The sequence below is a fragment of the Pseudophryne corroboree genome, chromosome 7 (genome assembly GCF_028390025.1).
Source record: "Pseudophryne corroboree isolate aPseCor3 chromosome 7, aPseCor3.hap2, whole genome shotgun sequence".
Classification (NCBI taxonomy): Eukaryota; Metazoa; Chordata; class Amphibia; order Anura; family Myobatrachidae; genus Pseudophryne; species Pseudophryne corroboree.
In genome coordinates, this window is record NC_086450.1 from 191,552,283 (window position 1) to 191,572,377 (window position 20,095).

Genomic DNA, 20,095 nt, shown 5'->3' on the forward strand with positions numbered 1-20,095 from the left:
GACTAGGCTGAGCAGAGCATCTATCCAGAGATTACTGCGTACTTGTCTTCTCTCCCGGTTTCTGCAGTAAACAGACAATTTTTAAGGTATTCCCCCACAGCCCCATAAGAGTGGACACCCCTCCCACATTCTACCCACTTCCTAGTGAAGTAGGCAGAACACGGGGATAAACACGCAATCTGCGGTCCCTGCGGAGGGGGCAGGGCCTAATGACTCAATTAAACGATAATCGTGTCATTTTAGTCCTATCCCTATGCATAGTGTCCAATCACTGCAGCGTTTCCATGAGGGGGTGGGGTATAATGATGCTATTAGCTCCACGCTGCCCCCATCGCCTTCTAGCTGCTTCTCCATTCTGGGCATCTCACGGAGATGAAAACTTAAAAGTCGGTAAGTATGGGTTGGCGTGTTAGTGTGGGGTTGCTCCTCTCGTGCAGGCTCAGTCTCTTTGCATCCGGACTCACGCCTGCACAATCCGGATTCACCACAGACAGTGGGAAATCTGGGAATTAGTTGAGCATTGCGGGGCAGCGGGCGTGTCGCAGTGTCACCCCCCATGTTTTTTGGCTGCAATATCCAGAGCCCTGGGAAAAACAGCTGAACAGACCTTGGGGTTTTGATAAATGACGCCCTGGCTAGGGTGAATTTTTCCCCTATATGGCAGTGCTACTTTAATTTTTATTTTTCCAGTGTAATCTAATCTTTAGCTGTTTAGTATCAATATTGTACAATTAACAGCCAGCTTAATTAATAAACAAATCTCAAGTAACATCTGTGTTATTATGATTTATTGAGATCTCATAACAAAATTATAAAATGCATAAAGGATGATGAAACAATATTATTAAGTAGGACAGTGGCATACCAACTCCGCTCCACCATATGCACTTCATCCAAGCATTTATTAGGCACACCTATCAACGTTGAGTGAAAATTTAGCAGGGCTGCATTAGGAAAGAACAATACAGAAAGACATGGTACAGGTGAAGTAAGTAGTTTCATTCTAATACCTTTTACCACACAACATTACGGAGAAGACAGTAATAAAGGATGAGAACAGTTAGTAAATGTGTCATCCTGTCTCTGTGATACTCCACACACAGGATGAGGGTTGTGGTACTGAATGTTAGGTCGACATTTATCACGTCATCATGTATCAGGTTAACATGAGAATACTGACATGGTCAAACTGTCAACAAGCAGCATGGATGACATGTTGATACAATAGAATGTTGGCCTAAAGTCACTGGTGGGCCAGTGGTTACTTGCATGGTCCCAGTGGCTGCAACAGCTCCAGCGTCTTCTTCCGGGTTCCGGTGGTCATGTGGTGCAGTCGTCTGAGGAGTGGCGATTCAGTAAGTATTCTGTTGCTACTCCTAACCTCCTCACTAGTGCCTAACCCTAATCTACCCCCACAGCCTAACCCTAACTGTCAGCATCCTCAGAATGTTGTCATTTCACATGGAGACATTTCACATGTCGACATATATATATTCTGAGAATACAGACATGGTGCCTGTCGACATGTTGACCCATATCAACATTGTGGTGTCAAAATGGTCACTGTTGACCATGTACCAGATCCCCGGTAAGGTTTGGCCACAAACATTTACTGTATCATATATAGAAAATGGCCAGGTTCCAGCTAGTTTATTGCTTTCTAAGTGTTGATCAGTGCTTTGTGTTCTCAATGATAACATTCATTCTCAGATATTTCTTAAATATTCCTTTGTACGACATGTATAATAAATTTATTGGGATGTAGTCAGGTGACCGGCGGTCGGGATCCGGGCGGTCAGCATACCGACACCAGGATGCCGCCAGGGAACCCAGGGCTCTTCACACTCGTGGGTGCCCATGACACCCATAGAGTGGGAATAGAACCTGCGGGGAGCCACCGAGTCCGCAAGGGGCTTAGTTGCGCTCGCCCCTTGTCAGCATCCTGGTGGTGCATCGGTATGCTGGCCACCGGGATACCATCCACTGGTCACCCGACCCCAACCCATTGTATTATAAACAATTTCATGCAGTGAGCAAAAGAACAATCATTTGAGAAATAATTTGATTTTATAACAAACACCTAATTAATTAAAATCTCAATAGTTTTTTCTTTGCATATAGTATTTTTATTTTACTCAGTCTTGAAAAGAAATATCTTAAATAACTTTATTAGTAAAAAATACAATATGATACACACATTTCCTCCTACCAATGCTGCGTGAATCTGTACAGTGATCAGTAATGGAGATTATTATATGGTACTTTGAGAACAGTACAAGGATGAAAGTTGATCGCTTTACAACAAGCAAGATCCACAGTCTCGGCAGTCAATCGTCCTTCTATAACTGCCCGCCAAGGACAGGATGCTTTTTTTGCAGGTCTTAAGGTCTCCCCTTTACATGATGATAATAATAATATATTCAGGTTCATATTCACATTCAGGAAACAAGTTATCAGTATGATGATATACAGAGCAACTGAGAAACTGTATTTATCAATAAAAGTCAATGTTATCTCCTATCACATCAACTTTACACTAAACACAATCTATCCCGGCTTTTGAAGTATAAGTGCTAAGATTGGAGAAATAGGGATGTGAAGTTATATTTCTCATGGATTACAAGACAACTGTATGCAGTGCTATCTAAACATTTATATAATCAGGACTATAACCAGCTTCCATGTGTGCAGTAAGCATGACTGCAATATCTGCCTCTCAGAGGGCTCTGTCCTGTCTGGGATTCTGTAGTTCTGGACTGTACCATGTACTCTGATAAACTATCATTTAATATAAAAGCAACATAATTGCTGATCATCTGTAGCACATACATAATGTGCTTTCACAATATAACACAGTATACTATAGCATCCTCCGTGTTGTTTGTCCATCATAAGTGTAATCACATTATAACCACTTTCTGATATGGGAGTAGGTCATCTGTGAATGGAAGCCACAGGCTGACTAACCCGATCCTACAGTAACTTGTACAGTCCACCAAATGCATACAGATCGGCTGGATAGTACGTACAGATTTACATTAGTACAATAGTCTCGCTATACAGGTTGGATCCAATAATGTAGCAGCTCCTAGTTACGCAAACTTTTGCGCTTTTCATTTCAGTAACCTATATTCAAAGAATGTGGAAACTGTTATGTTACCCCATCAGTGTTAACATATTGTTTGATTAGAAAGAATGGTCTGAAGCAAAGCACGCCTAGGACAAACAGGTTGAATTCAGATGGATAATATGAAAATGATGCCCCAGTATTTATTTGGAAATAATAAAATATTTCCTCCTGTATATATGTCTTGGGCATTATCTATATAATTAACTGCCTTCTGATGCTCCTACTTAATTAATAAGTCCATATTTTGGATTATACTGTAAAGAATTCATTTGTGCACCTTTTATCCTCCTGAACCAATCACTGCTGAGGTGCATTCATGTGATTCTCCAAGTCTTAGAGCCGACTCTGATTTTCCGTGTCACACTAGACAACAAGCAGAAACTCTCCTCTGATAAAGAGGGGGGTCTGTGTCTGAGTTCCTGGTCCACGTGTAGGTGCCTGCAATTCCCACATTACATTTGTTAATGAAACTGGGCAGTTTTGGAGCCCCCCTCTTTGTGGAGTCTGTCTCACAAGCACATGCTGAGCTCTTTTTTCACAGTGCATTTATTGCAATTTACAACGCAACACCAATGGAAGCGACACAGACAGCTCTCCTCCACCACTACAGTCTCTTCCCGGTGACCCCTGCCACAACAGAGCAGGTCACATCCCCCCACGTCCAGAGCCGTGCTGTTACACACGCGCCCCCGTGTCCCTGGCGAGCCTGTTTTTCGGTTTGCCTGGCAGAAATCTGGAGAGTCAGCAGAATAAATGAGATCTTGTTTATCAGGGGGCTTGATGTTGTGCCCAACAGGTATAATGGTCTTTCCATCATTTCCACCCATCACCTTGAAGGCTCCATTGAATCGTTCAAGCAGACGGTCTCCTACTTCCCTGAAGTGTGGCATTTTCTTCCAGCACGTACGCAGAGTGCAGGAGCCAGACAGTCCATGACATTTACACTCTGTCCTCATGTAGTTCTTCACTGCCTGCATGCAAAAAAATATACCATATAATAATACAATGAATATAATATATTGTTACTTTAACATCTTCTGGTCAGTTTTATATAGAAAAGTAAATAACTTTGGATTCAATTTATCTGATATTTCCAAAAATGTTTCCACCCATTTAAATCACCTTGCTATAGCTACAGTTATGCAATAGAGCAGTGGTTCCTAAACTTTCTTGAATCACCTCGCCCTAGAGTATCAGCATTTATTTCACAGCACCCCTAGGATAAGTTAGTTATTGATAAATATGGTTAAAAAAAACCCTGAATGAAGTAAATTGTGCCTACCTGTCACCCTTAGGTTTAGTTACGTGCTGGTGTACAGTACAGTTGTGCTTCTGATCGGCCATATGTTTTATGATTGGCAGCCACTAGCACTGGTTTTGCCTATCGCTTTGACCATAAATACACTGCTCAAAAAAATAAAGGGAACACTAAAATAACACATTCTAGATCTGCATGAATTAAATATTCTTATTAAATACTTTGTTCTTTACATAGTTGAATGTGCCGACAACAAAATCACACAAAAATGATCAATGGAAATCAAATTTATTAACCCATGGAGGTCTGGATTTGGAGTCACACTCAAAATTAAAGTGGAAAAACACACTACAGGCTGATCCAACTTTGATGTAATGTCCTTAAAACAAGTCAAAATGAGGCTCAGTAGTGTGTGTGGCCTCCACGTGCCTGTATGACCTCCCTACAACGACTGGGCATGCTCCTGATGAGGTGGCAGATGGTCTCCTGAGGGATCTCCTCCCAGACCTGGACTAAAGCATCCGCCAACTCCTGGACAGTCTGTGGTGCAACGTAGCGTTGGTGGATGGAGCGAGACATGATGTCCCAGATGTGCTCAATTGGATTCAGGTCTGGGGAACGGGCGGGCCAGTCCATAGCATCAATGCCTTCGTCTTGCAGGAACTGCTGACACACTCCAACCACATGAGGTCTAGCATTGTCTTGCATTAGGAGGAACCCAGGGTCAACTACACCAGCATATGGTCTCACAAGGGGTCTGAGGATCTCATCTCGGTACCTAATGGCAGTCAGGCTACCTCTGGCGAGCACATGGAGGGCTGTGCGGCCCCCCAGAGAAATGCCACCCCACACCATTACGGACCCACTGCCAAACCGGTCATGCTGGATGATGTTGCAGGCAGCAGAACGTTCTCCTTGGCATCTCCAGACTCTGTCACGTCTGTCACATGTGCTCAGTGAGAACCTGCTTTCATCTGTGAAGAGCACAGGGCGCCAGTGGCGAATTTGCCAATCTTGGTGTTCTCTGGCAAATGCCAAACGTCCTGCACGGTGTTGGGCTGTAAGCACAATCCCCACCTGTGGACGCCGGGCCCTCATACCACCCTCATGGAGTCTGTTTCTGATCATTTGAGTAGACACATGCACATTTGTGGCTTGCTGGAGGTCATTTTGGAGGGCTCTGGCAGTGTTCCTCCTTGCACAAAGGCGGAGGTAGCGGTCCTGCTGCTGGGTTGTTGCCCTCCTACGGCCTCCTCCACGTCTCCTGATGTACTGGACTGTCTCCTGGTAGCGCCTCTATGCTCTGGACACTACGCTGACAGACACAGCATACCTTCTTGCCACAGCTCGCATTGATGTGCCATCCTGGAAGAGCTGCACTACCTGAGCCACTTGTGTGGGTTGTAGACTCCGTCTCATGCTACCACTAGAGTGAAAGCACCGCCAGCTTTCAAAAGTGACCAAAACATCAGCCAGAAAGCATAGGAGCTGAGAAGTGGTCTGTGGTCACCACCTGCAGAACAACTCCTTTATTGGGGGTGTCTTGCTAATTGCCTATAATTCCCACCTGTTGTCTATTCCATTTGCACAACAACATGTGAAATTGATTGTCAATCAGTGTTGCTTCCTAAGTGGACAGTTTGATTTCACAGAAGTGTGATTGACTTGGAGTTACATTGTGTTGTTTAAGTGTTCCCTTTATTTTTTGGAGCAGTGTAATTTGATTTGGCCCTGGACTACCAACCCGAGGCACTCTTCCAATAGACCTGGTGCCTAGGCACACAGTTTGACAGCTACTGCAATAGAGGGTTCTGTCATGTTCAGAAGAAAGTAGATTTGGTGCACTAACTGTATTTTCAGTCCAACAAGTTTAAGCAATCCTAAACCTACAATTATATTGACATGAAAATGCTGCAACTGAAAAAGTCACAGCCTGGGGGGGTGCAGCTACAGTGCCAAGTGTCGTTATTCAAACACCTATCTAGATAGAATAGCATCAGATCTCTGGGGCAATCTGCCACTGGATGAGTTATTTTCTTCAAGAAAAACTTTCAAAAAATATAGATTTTAAAATGTGTAGTTTAATTCGTTTGAAAGGTCAGATTATATACATAACTTGGAATTGAACAATATATAAATAATATAAGGAGAAAAGAAACATAAACACATTGGAATACCCAACACAGAGCAAAATACAAAATGTAAAGGGGAAGAATGGAGAGGTGGGGAGTTGGGGGATGGGGGTATTTGGTAATCAGGTGTGCTTGAGCTTGGTGGCCCCAGGATTAAGTGGGTGCGGTATCGAAGATCTACTGTAATTAGACGACATGCGTTAGGTCGAGAGGGACAAAAGATCAACATAGAAAAGGTAGAAAAGGTCGACATGGAATGTTCAACACAAAAAATGGTTGACAAGTATTTTGGGTGTCATTTTCTATGTTTCATCATATGTGACCACAAATACTGTATACATACTCTCGTGGACTCGCTTCTCTTGGCACGCTTTGGACAAGGAAACGTTACTTTTCCCAAACGTAGTCTACGTGGATGGTAAATCAAGCAAAAGTTGAAATCTATGTGACAATCTCCAAAAAAACTGTGTCGACCTTTTGAACCTGTCGACCATAAATACTATATACCTTTTACCTGTTGACCTTTTGAACCTGTCAGCATTTTGATCATGTCGACCATATGGTGATGACCTACAGCATTGACTGTCTATCTAGACAGCCCTGCCACAGTTCTTGCATTCCCTAATAGCAAAACTGTGACAGGGCACGCTGGGACATGTAATATCACAACAGATGGAGAGACACAGGCTGGCCAGGCCTGATCTAGACACTGTCTATTCAAACATTGGAACATGGATTAAGTAGGCCACATAAATAGGCAGAGATAGATCCCCAGGGCTATAGGTGAGAAGGAAGAACTAGATGCCAAGGACTAATACACCCTTTGCAGCTAAACCTATGGCATACACCGGCATCCCGAAGCAGAGAAGCCATCAGGGCCCCCCCCCAACCCTAACCGCAACTGTCCCCAGTGGTGCCTACACATAACCCCCCTTCCCGCAGCCTAAACCAAACTATCCCCTCTCCGCAGCCTAACCCTCCTCCGGGAGTGCCTAACCCTAACACCCCCCACCCCATCGCAGCCTAACCCTCACCCTCCCCATGCAGCCTAACACCCTCGCGGCTTACCAAGAAGTAGTCTCGACAGAGGTCGTTCGGGATTCCAGCATTCGGGATTCCGAAGTTCTGGATCCCGGCATTTTGACCCATGTTGGGATGCCGACGACGGCAATCCGAGCAGTGTCGTGATTCCGGTGTCAGCATTCCAATTGCCGGTATCTTAAACGGATCCCCCACTGATAACAAGTGACACAGCTACAGGAGTTTTCTGATTTCCTAATAGCCATGAAAGATGCCACAGCTCTTCAGCAATAAAATACAGCAAATTGAATGTCTGAAAACTTAAGGCATGTAAGTCTAGTTGGTAGAATGTTCCCCAGATTATGGCATTTGTGGTGCACCTGCCCCAAAAAGCTGCATGTTTAGTGAACAGTTTCTCAAGTCTTTAATGTACGGCAATGACATATGTAAACTGACAGTCTAGAACTATCTGAAAAGAGAACAGACAGGAACAGGATGAGACAGAGGGAGTGAAAGATTGAGAGGAGAGAGCCAGGGGAGGAGGTGGGGAGATAGATTGGTGAGATAAAGCTAGATGCTTCTCTCATGGAATGCATCTTTATTCCCCTGCAGGCATAACCCGCCACCCCCAGGAATTCTGCATGGCCAACACGGCTGCCTGCCTCTCCGATCTATCGCTCATTGCTAATTAATTCATGATTCATGAAAAGCTCTTGCCTTTCCTGCCTCTTTAATTAAAATAGTTTTCTATGATCATGGATAGGAAACAGGTCTTAGCGCAAACAGCCAAGATCCATTGCTCTCACTGATCCAGAGCGACTGGTAATGACAGAAGGGTATAAGTTATTAAAAGTGAGGGCACTTACCATCCGCTACATCTCTACCTATACTGTTACCAACTCACCTGCCTCACCCCACCACACGTCACTGGTTACCAAATAGTTGATTTCTGATTTTGCAATAAAATATTTCATTTAGCTTGTAGTATAATCACAAAAGGAAAGGAACTTTTTTTCCTAACCTTACAACTGAACTGTGTCACTGTGTTTCTACCAACATGCAGATAATAAGTTGCACATATCTTACGGTACACCTGCCCCCTATCTCCATGCTTAGTTTGCTTGAACATTATCAGTGCATACGTGCACCTATCTTAAATATTTGGAAAATTGTATGCCTATGTCCAACACTACATAGATCGCAGTTACAGTCTGGTTCCACCTTTTCAGTAGTACGCATAGACCTGATTGAAATGTGTATGACTCTGAATCGCCTGTACAGTAGCCTCATTTCTGGATTTGCACATTGTGAAAACATGCAAGATATGTCAACCGGCCCAGTATGTGTAGCAGGACGCAGACAGGGCTATGGGTGCATGAGTAAGTGTCTAATTATTGAGGATGCATGTTATCATTTTAGATTAGGCCCTAGGGTTACTTTGAAAGAAAAGAGAAAGGAACTGCCCTCTAAGGGGGTCATTCCGTGTTGATCGCTCGCTAGCAGTTCATAGCAGCCATGCAAACGCATAGTCGCCGCCCACGGGGGAGTGTATTTTCGCTTTGCAGGAGTGCGAACGCCTGTGCAGCCGAGCGCCTGCAAACACATTTTGTGCAAAACAAGACCAGCCCTGTAGTTACTTATCCTGTGCGATGATTGCTGCGACAAGTGACACGGTAATGACGTCAGATACCCGCCCAGCAAATGCCCGGCCACGCCTGCATTTTTCCAGACACTTCCAGAAAACGGTCAGTTGACACCCAGAAACGCCCTGTTCCTGTCAATCTCCTTGCGTTCAGCTGTGCGATTGGAATCGTCGCTAGAACCAGTGCAAAACCACAAAGGACTTTGTACCCGTACGACGCGCGTGCGCACTGCGGTGCATACGCATGTGTAGATTAGCCGTTTTTTTCAGTGATCGCTACGCAGCGAACAACGGCTGCTAGTGATCAACTCGGAATGACCCCCTAAAAGACAACTAGAAGGAGGCATGCTATGAATTTTACAACTTACCTTCACCGAGGCCTGTAGTCAAGCAAAATGACTTAATTTAATATTTTATGTAGGTATTTTATTATATGTGCATCTAAACTAGTGGCTGGAGAATAAAATAAAATAGACTATCAGAATGCACATTCATTTAGATTTTTGGAATATGAATATTTCAGAACAGTTCAAAGTTCTGTTATGTTTAATTATACATCAAATATTTAAATGTAACTTAATAACAGGAGTAATGATGCGGCCTGAGAATCAAAAGGTTAGATCTTCTCACGCTTTTGTATATGACAGAACTGAATTACAATACTGTCACGCAACTCTCAAGGCAAGAGGTATGATTGGTTTGTGTATAGACAGGTATACTGTAGTGTTTTCTGGAAAAGGATCTGTTCTGAAATTTGGTGCACTGTGCCTAAAATACAGCAAATTATTATTGTGACCGGTCACAAAGCATGTTCTCGTGGCGTGTCTCATTTTCTTATTTCAAGTACATTTTTATTTTACCATGCAGATATATATTTGGCAGAGAAACACAGTAATCTTTTCACAGCCTGTATGTACTTAACAAATATGCCTCACCCATGTACATAATGCCACGTTTATGTTTGAATGTGTTCCCACCTACTGGAATATGTTTCTAGAGAAGGTCTTGCCCTGTGCTAGATCAGGCTTGCTATCTAGCTTTTTTTATACTTATAATAAGGTTTAGCCATTCATTTACAATCTATAGCCCGTTTATACAGGAGGAGACCAAAAACAGAGCTGGCACAGTAATTCGTGGGCCTGATTCACAAATGTACACTAATGCCAAAATAGTGTAGCCACCATTAGCAGCGTCTCTGAAAAGCCGCTTGTGCAACCACTGGATGCACGTCAGTCATACATCAATCTTTTAAGTAAACCTATAGTCACACAGCATGGCCACTCGAAGCATCTAGGGGTCTGAGCGCCCCTGGCAAAGTAAAGGACTGGCACCCCCCCCCCCCCTCCCCCAGTATATTCAGTAGAATTACACTCTGCAAAACACCTCAGCACAGGCTTTCTGCTGGAGCTGTTCCACTGCCTTTCATAGTATATACTGACAGTATAATTATACTGATAGTATTACTGGACCTGTCTGCTCACCTTGCCTGGTACACCACTTACTTGCCCCATTTGTACAGCCCTAGGCAGGACTTGGCAGTATTTGCCCCCTCTTACTCCTGCTACCAGAATAGGGATAATATTCCCTCTGGCTCTTACACCATTAGTCTCATGGTAACACTCTACCTGCTGGATCAGTGCCCTTGTCCCCTTTCCTGCCCCGGGGATAATGCTATTACCCCCTCATCTCACTGGTAGGGGGTGTTATCTCGCCCACCTAGTTGGGGCTGCGGGTAGTTCCTCTATCTGCCTGGGGTAGTGGTGCCCCCTGTGCCTCTCATTGTGTCTCCAGTTGGTAGTGTAGCTGGTGAGTACCATGGTCTGGCATTGCTAGCTGTCCCCAAGTACCTTGGTAAATCTGTTGCTGCCGCCCCGGTTCCCTACCCCATTCCATCTGGCTGGCTGCTTGGTGCCCTGGCTCCCTCCCCTCCTGCTCTCACTGCTGCACTGCGACACACATCCAGCAGGGGGATGTGATGTGTGGAGTCCTGGCGAGGGAGCAGTCCTTTCCTGCGGGAAGCCCCTAAACAGTGTGTGCTCAGTCAGACAGCGAGAGAGACAACGAGCCCTGGACAGTGCTGGAAACACAGGCAGAGGGGAGAGCCGGAGAGTAGGTGTCTTGGGAAAGGGGGAGAGGAAGGGGACTAGGGAGGAGAGTATGAGAGGGCGGCAGATTGGAGGAACCTGGGAGGGAGAAGCCTGACAATGGGGAAATGCTGAAACACTCTATGTGTATCTACTCTCTGGCTGCGGGTGGCACTGCCGGGTGGTGCCCCCCTCAGTCAGCACCCTGGCAAGTACCATCCAGGCCAATGGGTAGATACGCCCCTGGCTGATAGTAAGATGTCGAAGCCCTTGTAACGCATACAGGACTGCAAACGGCCACGACATGCCTGAGTTTGAGTGACCACTCCCCTGTTACTTATCACAAATAGAATAAATCCTCTAAGCGACAGCTGTCGCTAGACTATTGCGTCACATACACAGTGCAGCTTAGCTGCATGCTGGGTGGCAAAAAATACTCCACTGCGTACAAAATCAACATTGCGTCCATCTCTGAATCAGGGCCCTTGTTCTTAAAATAAGATAAATAAGTAAAACTGATGTGGCCATGATCAATACTGTAACCAGCCTGTCTTGACAGCAAGAGGTCACTATCACAGGTTGCCAACCTATGTAATAAGCTGATTTAAAATGTTATTACAAAGTTAACCTACTGTACTACATCTGTACTTATTTTCTCTTCAAAGTAAGTGATGACTTTACTGAGTTTCTTACCAGCCTTCCAGCTTCATTGTTATGGAGGTCTATCAAGGTCCTTATGTCACTTTTCCCCTTCTTTCGTTTTGCATCCATGAATTGGCGTGACTTCTCGTACCCATATTCCACATCATCTCCGCAGCCTCCCCACTCCCAGGCCGATCCGTCAGCTCCTGGTCCAATAGCAAGAGGCGGAGGAGGACCCCAATTTCTGGTTACCTCACAACCACACTGCATCAGCTCCCCCATGCTGCAGGCTTGGGTCACTGCATGGATCACCCCAGCGGTTGTAATAGCGTAAACAAATGCTGTCTCACGGATATCTGCAGGCATCAGATCACAGAAAATAAAATGAACCGTAAGCATTATAATATCCTGGTTATATCTCAGTACATTTTCTAAGTATTCACATGTCATTTACTCAAAGTGGAAATCAGCTACTGGAAATAATATATTTTATACAAGCTCTGAACTAAACTGAAGCAAATTATATCTCCTTGTGTTACAATATCACTCTTCCGCTCTTGGCTGTTGTTCATAAGCTTGTGTTTTTGGTTTTGCCAAATTGAGGACATTGCGAGTCACAATATACAGCATCTGTAACAGAATACATCCAAATCAATGATATACTTATTTCATTTCTTAATAAATTTAAGTGTCCATCCTGAGGACACAAAAGCATCTGTCACATCAGTTCCAATACAAAAATGAATGTTTGTAACAATTAATGTAAGCAATTTTACAACACATATATAGCTTATGTACTCAGACTTGTATACTGATTTAAACAGTGGAGCGTTCCATAAAATGATTGCATTGTGCAGATTTCCTTGTATTGTATTTCCTAATGCAGGTAACACTGTAGAAGCTAATGTAGATCATAGGCACTGTATGCAAACACACACACAGACACACACACACACACACACACACACACACATATATATCTGCATATATCTGTATGTTGGGACTGGCAGCTTAGCAGCATGCAACTTTTTATTGAAATTAAATTTAATCAGACGCAAAATCAGAAATGAACATATAAAGTTAAATGTAATTGGTGCCATGTCATGTACTAACTGATGACGGATATTGTACTCCGCTCCATTTGCAGGATCCAGAAATTTTCGCCAAGACATAGAAATCGGCAATTAATACATCCGTGGAACTTAAATATTCCGTTTCTCATCTGTAGCCATGTGCTGTTATTGATGGGTCCAACATCTGATTTAGCCACAATGTCCTTGATGTTTAGACTCTTCTGATAACAAAATAAAGGAGTATTGTGGCATAGCGGACCAATAATATCATTGGATATTACAATATGCCAATGCTTCAGAATCATATTGCAGGCATGTTTAGAAGCAATGGAAAATGTTGCAGAAAAGACAAGTCTTTCAGTATCAGCACTTCGATCTTTGCTTAAAAAGGTTTGTTTACGTGGTAACCCCTAAGTTGCAATAGTCAATAGCTTCTTGTATCTCATATACAGGGTATCCCCTGTTAATTAATCTGTCTCTGTTTCTCTCAATGCCAATGGAAGCTCATCGCTCTCTGAGGCAATCCGCATGACTGTGAGTAATTGGGAAAGTGCTAAACCACGTTTTAAAAGCACAGAATGGAAGCTGACCGCCATAAGTAGAGTATTTTTATCCATCTGCTTTCTATAAATATGGGGGAAAAGACATCTGCATTTTTGGAAACACATCTACATAATTAATAGTTGTCACTCTGAGGGCAAGAGTTAATCTGATGGTGGTTTCAAGCGAAATAAGGGTGTCAATGAACTTGGTTAGCAACTCCACTCCACCAGTTCAAGTCCACTTCTCCTATAGACATAATATGAGAGACTTCCGCTGCTTGCCAGTAGATCATATCCCCCACTTAGATAGGGTGGCGATCACAGCAGACTATTATTTCTACTTATAAAATTGAAAAATACACAAAGCCGCTAGGCAAACATTCAAAAGATATTATTACAAAGGGAATGATCCACTGCCTCAATACAATTGCACTATATGGTCTCAGTGTGGTCTCAATATGGTCAGTCCCCTGGTTTAATTTAGAAAAGCTTTAGATCTGATGGTGGTTTATAAAGTATATTTTACTTGCTTGATACTTATTGCAGAATCTCCTTCTGTTTGATGTACATTTTTGTTTTGTTTTATATGTATATTTAGTCACTCTTATCACTACTTATACTGCGGCTTGTGTTTCTCCATACATGTCCACTTGCAGCTGAGCGCCTACAGTATAGTATGTTATGGCTGCTTTATTTGTTATGGTTTGTGGATTGTTATGTTATTTGGTTGCCATAGCTACACAGAATAGCACCGACACACAGCGCTCATAAGGTAGTGACATTATGTCACTTCCGGGGGCGTGCTAGTGTCCATGTAATCCGCTCTTCCCTCTTATGCTAGCCGCAGGAAGAAACAGAGTTCCCTCTGTACCTGTTTCGGCGACCACGGAGTTTGACAGGCACTTCCAGTTTCGGCTCACCAAAGCAACGCTGCAGTGCTTTCCGTTTCACGAAGACGTGAACGCAGGTGCTGTGTATTATGAACACTTGAGTGCTGGTTGCAATTAGGGTTAGGGTATTTAGATCACATGGACACATGCTATCACTAGCCCATGACTAAGAAGTACAATATACACAGAAACAGCTGTTGGGAGCTGTGACCTCTCTGGCAGGATGACTGGCACTTGATCTGTTATCTGCCTTGACGTATTGGATAAGTGCTCCGTTTATGCTGCTTTTTATAATGCTGCTTATTTGGCTTGTCCGGTCTCCTGTATTTGTATGATTTGCACAATATGTGTTTATAAATTCTTGAGCTTGCACTGAGTGTGATTATACATGTGGGAGAGTTTGTACTGAGTGTGACTATGCATGTGGGAGAGCTTGTACTGAGTGTGACTATGCATGTGGGAGAGCTTGTACTGAGTGTGACTATGCATGTGGGAGAGCTTGCACTGAGTGTGACTATGCATGTGGGAGAGCTTGCACTGAGTGTGACTATGCATGTGGGAGAGCTTGCACTGAGTGTGACTATGCATGTGGGAGAGCTTGCAATGAGTGTGACTATGCATGTGGGAGAGCTTGTACTGAGTGTGACTATGCATGTGGGAGAACTTGCACTGAGTGTGACTATGCATGTGGGAGAGCTTGCACTGAGTGTGACTATGCATGTGGGAGAGCTTGTACTGAGTGTGACTATGCATGTGGGAGAGCTTGCACTGAGTGTGACTATGCATGTGGGAGAGCTTGTACTGAGTGTGACTATGCATGTGGGAGAGCTTGCACTGAGTGTGACTATGCATGTGGGAGAGCTTGTACTGAGTGTGACTATGCATGTGGGAGAGCTTGCACTGAGTGTGACTATGCATGTGGGAGAGCTTGCACTGAGTGTGACTATGCATGTGGGAGAGCTTGCACTGAGTGTGACTATGCATGTGGGAGAGCTTGTACTGAGTGTGACTATGCATGTGGGAGAGCTAGCACTGAGTGTGACTATGCATGTGGGAGAGCTTGTACTGAGTGTGACTATGCATGTGGGAGAGCTTGCACTGAGTGTGACTATGCATGTGAGAGAGCTTGTACTGAGTGTGACTATGCATGTGGGAGAGCTTGTACTGAGTGTGACTATGCATGTGGGAGAGCTTGCACTGAGTGTGACTATGCATGTGGGAGAGCTTGCACTGAGTGTGACTATGCATGTGGGAGAGCTTGCACTGAGTGTGACTATGCATGTGGGAGAGCTTTCACTGAGTGTGACTATGCATGTGGGAGAGCTTGCACTGAGTGTGACTATGCATGTGGGAGAGCTTGTACTGAGTGTGACTATGCATGTGGGAGAGCTTGTACTGAGTGTGACTATGCATGTGGGAGAACTTGCACTGAGTGTGACTATGCATGTGGGAGAGCTTGCACTGAGTGTGACTATGCATGTGGGAGAGCTTGTACTGAGTGTGACTATGCGAACTTGCACTGAGTGTGACTATGCATGTGGGAGAGCTTGTACTGAGTGTGACTATGCATGTGGTAGAGCTTGCACTGAGTGTGACTATGCATGTAGGAGAGCTTGCACTGAGTGTGACTATGCATGTGGGAGAGCTTGTACTGAGTGTGACTATGCATGTGGGAGAACTTGCACTGAGTGTGACTATGCATGTGGGAGAGCTTGTACTGAGTGTGACTATGCATGTGGGAGAGCTTGCACTGAGTGTGACTATGCATGTGGGAGAGCTTGCACTGAGTGTGACTATGCATGTGGGAGAGCTTGCACTGAGTGTGACTATGCATGTGGGAGAGCTTGCACTGAGTGTGACTATGCATGTGGGAGAGCTTGTACTGAATGTGACTATGCATGTGGGAGAACTTGCACTGAGTGTGACTATGCATGTGGGAGAGCTTGTACTGAGTGTGACTATGAATGTGGGAGAGCTTGTACTGAATGTGACTATGCATGTGGGAGAGCTTGTACTGAGTGTGACTATGCATGTGGGAGAGCTTGCACTATGCATGTGGGAGAGCTTGCACTGAGTGTGACTATGCATGTGGGAGAGCTTGTACTGAGTGTGATTATACATGTGGGAGAGCTTGCACTGAGTGTGACTATGCATGTGGGAGAGCTTGTACTGAGTGTGACTATGCATGTGGGAGAGCTTGTACTGAGTGTGACTATGCATGTGGGAGAGCTTGTACTGAGTGTGACTATGCATGTGGGAGAGCTTGCACTGAGTGTGACTATGCATGTGGGAGAGCTTGCACTGAGTGTGACTATGCATGTGGGAGAGCTTGCACTGAGTGTGACTATGCATGTGGGAGAGCTTGCACTGAGTGTAACTATGCATGTGGGAGAGCTTGTACTGAGTGTGACTATGCATGTGAGAGAGCTTGTACTGAGTGTGACTATGCATGTGGGAGAGCTTGTACTGAATGTGACTATGCATGTGAGAGAGCTTGTACTGAGTGTGACTATGCATGTGGGAGAGCTTGTACTGAGTGTGACTATGCATGTGGGAGAGCTTGTACTGAGTGTGACTATGCATGTGGGAGAGCTTGTACTGAGTGTGACTATGCATGTGGGAGAGCTTGTACTGAGTGTGACTATGCATGTGGGAGAGCTTGTACTGAGTGTGACCAGTGGCGTAACTTCATCCCAGTTGCCCAGAGGCAAGATAAAATACTGTGCCCCCCTCAAAAAAATTGTATTTTAACTGACTCCTTTATACCCGCCACCACATCACCGACCACTCTATACCTTACATAAAATCACTGACACCTCTATACCCTAAACTATTGACCCATTTACACCATCCACTAAATTATTGACCCCTCTGTACCCTACACTACATTGCAGACCCCATTGTAGTTAAAAAAACACAGACACACACATTGGCACAGATAGGAAAAAAAAACCACACACATTGGCACTGATATAAAATAAAGCACATAGGCCACCACAGAAAGCACATAAGCCCCTGTAGGAAAATAATAAAACACATTGGCACTGATAGAAAAATAATACAAAACATAGGCCACCTCAGGAAAATAATACAGCACATAGGCCACCACAGAGAACAAAAATAAACAGGCCACCACAGTGAAAATAATGGGAAAAAAATAGGCCACTACAGCAAAAATAATAAAACACATTGGTTTCACATAAGAAAAATAAGATTTTACTCACCGGTAAATCTATTTCTCGTAGTCCGTAGTGGATGCTGGGAACTCCGAAAGGACCATGGGGAATAGTGGCTCCGCAGGAGACTGGGCACAACTAAAGAAAGCTTTTAGGTCACCTGGTGTGCACTGGCTCCTCCCACTATGACCCTCCTCCAAGCCTCAGTTAGGACACTGTGCCCGGACGAGCTGACATAATAAGGAAGGATTTTGAATCCCGGGTAAGACTCCTACCAGCCACACCAATCACACCGTATAACTCGTGATACTATACCCAGTTTAACAGTATGAAAACAACTGAGCCTCTCAACAGATGGCTCAACAATAACCCTTTAGTTAACAATAACTATGTACAAGTATTGCAGACAATCCGCACTTGGGATGGGCGCCCAGCATCCACTACGGACTACGAGAAATAGATTTACCGGTGAGTAAAATCTTATTTTCTCTGACGTCCTAGTGGATGCTGGGAACTCCGAAAGGACCATGGGGATTATACCAAAGCTCCCAAACGGGCGGGAGAGTGCGGATGACTCTGCAGCACCGAATGAGAGAACTCAAGGTCCTCCTCAGCCAGGGTATTAAATTTGTAGAATTTCGCAAACGTGTTTGCCCCTGACCAAGTAGCAGCTCGGCAAAGTTGTAAAGCCGAGACCCCTCGGGCAGCTGCCCAAGATGAGCCCACCTTCCTTGTGGAATGGGCATTTACTGATTTAGGATGCGGCAGTCCAGCCGCAGAATGCGCCAGCTGAATTGTGCTACAAATCCAGCGAGCAATAGTCTGCTTAGAAGCAGGAGCACCCAGTTTGTTGGGTGCATACAGGATAAATAGCGAGTCAGTTTTCCTGACTCTAGCCGTCCTGGAAACATAAATTTTCAAGGCCCTGACTACGTCCAGTAACTTGGAATCCTCCAAGTCCCTAGTAGCCGCAGGCACCACAATAGGTTGGTTCAAGTGAAGAGCTGATACCACCTTAGGGAGAAACTGAGGACGAGTCCTCAATTCCGCCCTATCCATATGGAAAATCAGATAAGGGCTTTTACATGACAAAGCTGCCAATTCTGACACACGCCTGGCTGAAGCCAAGGCCAATAACATGACCACTTTCCACGTGAGATATTTTAGATCCACGGTTTTAAGTGGCTCAAACCAATGTGATTTTAAGAAACTCAACACCACGTTGAGATCCCAAGGTGCCACTGGAGGCACAAACGGGGGCTGAATATGCAGCACTCCTTTCACAAACGTCTGAACTTCAGGTAGTGAAGCCAGTTCTTTTTGGAAGAAAATCGACAGAGCCGAGATCTGTACCTTAATGGAGCCTAATTTCAGGCCCATAGTCACTCCTGCTTGTAGGAAATGCAGAAATCGACCTAGTTGAAATTCCTCTGTTGGGGCCTTTTTGGCCTCACACCAAGCAACATATTTCCGCCACATGCGGTGATAATGCTTTGCAGTTACATCTTTCCTGGCTTTAATCAGCGTAGGAATGACTTCCTCCGGAATGCCCTTTTCCTTCAGGATCTGGCGTTCAACCGCCATGCCGTCAAACGCAGCCGCGGTAAGTCTTGGAACAGACAGGGCCCCTGCTGCAGCAGGTCCTGTCTGAGCGGCAGAGGCCATGGGTCCTCTGAGATCATCTCTTGAAGTTCCGGGTACCACGCTCGATCCGAAACCACGAGTATTGTTCTTACTCCTCGTTTTCTTATTATTCTCAGTACCCTTGGTATGAGAGGCAGAGGAGGGAACACATAAACTGACTGGTACACCCACGGTGTCACTAGAGCGTCCACAGCTATCGCCTGAGGGTCCCTTGACCTGGCGCAATATCTCTCTAGTTTTTTGTTTAGGCGGGATGCCATCATGTCCACCTGTGGCCGTTGCCATCGATTTACAATCAGCGTGAAGACTTCTGGATGAAGTCCCCACTCTCCCGGGTGGAGGTCGTGCCTGCTGAGAAAGTCTGCTTCCCAGTTGTCCACTCCCAGAATGAACACTGCTGACAGTGCTAGTACGTGATTTTCCGCCCATCGGAGAATCCTTGTGGCTTCTGCCATTGCCATCCTGCTTCTTGTGCCGCCCTGTCGATTTACATGGGCGACTGCCGTGATGTTGTCTGACTGGATCAGTACCGGCTGGTGTAGAAGCAGGGATTTTGCCTGACTTAGGGCATTGTAAATGGCCCTTAGTTCCAGAATATTTATGTGTAGGGAAGTCTCCTGACTCGACCATAGTCCTTGGAAGTTTCTTCCCTGTGTGACTGCCCCCCAGCCTCGAAGGCTGGCATCCGTGGTCACCAGGACCCAGTCCTGTATGCCGAATCTGCGGCCCTCTAGAAGATAAGCACTCTGCAGCCACCACAGCAGAGACACCCTGGTTCTTGGAGACAGGGTTATTAGGCGATGCATCTGAAGATGCGATCCGGACCATTGGTCCAACAGGTCCCACTGAAAGATTCTGGCAT

At 45.0% G+C, this 20,095-nt stretch overlaps 1 protein-coding gene across 1 annotated transcript in view; it reads right to left on the minus strand.

The window, feature by feature from the left end:
* Window positions 1–806: 806 nt before the first annotated feature.
* The window catches only part of WNT6 (Wnt family member 6), a 301,655-nt gene continuing 282,366 nt past the window's right edge, over window positions 807–20,095 (minus strand). Inside the window, exons 3-4 of the mRNA XM_063933890.1 lie at window positions 11,960–12,264; window positions 807–4,101 (exon numbers count right to left, since the gene is read on the minus strand). Coding sequence (XP_063789960.1) covers window positions 3,640–4,101; window positions 11,960–12,264 — 767 coding nt within the window. The 3' untranslated portion in view covers window positions 807–3,639. The remainder of the gene's footprint in view (window positions 4,102–11,959; window positions 12,265–20,095) is intronic.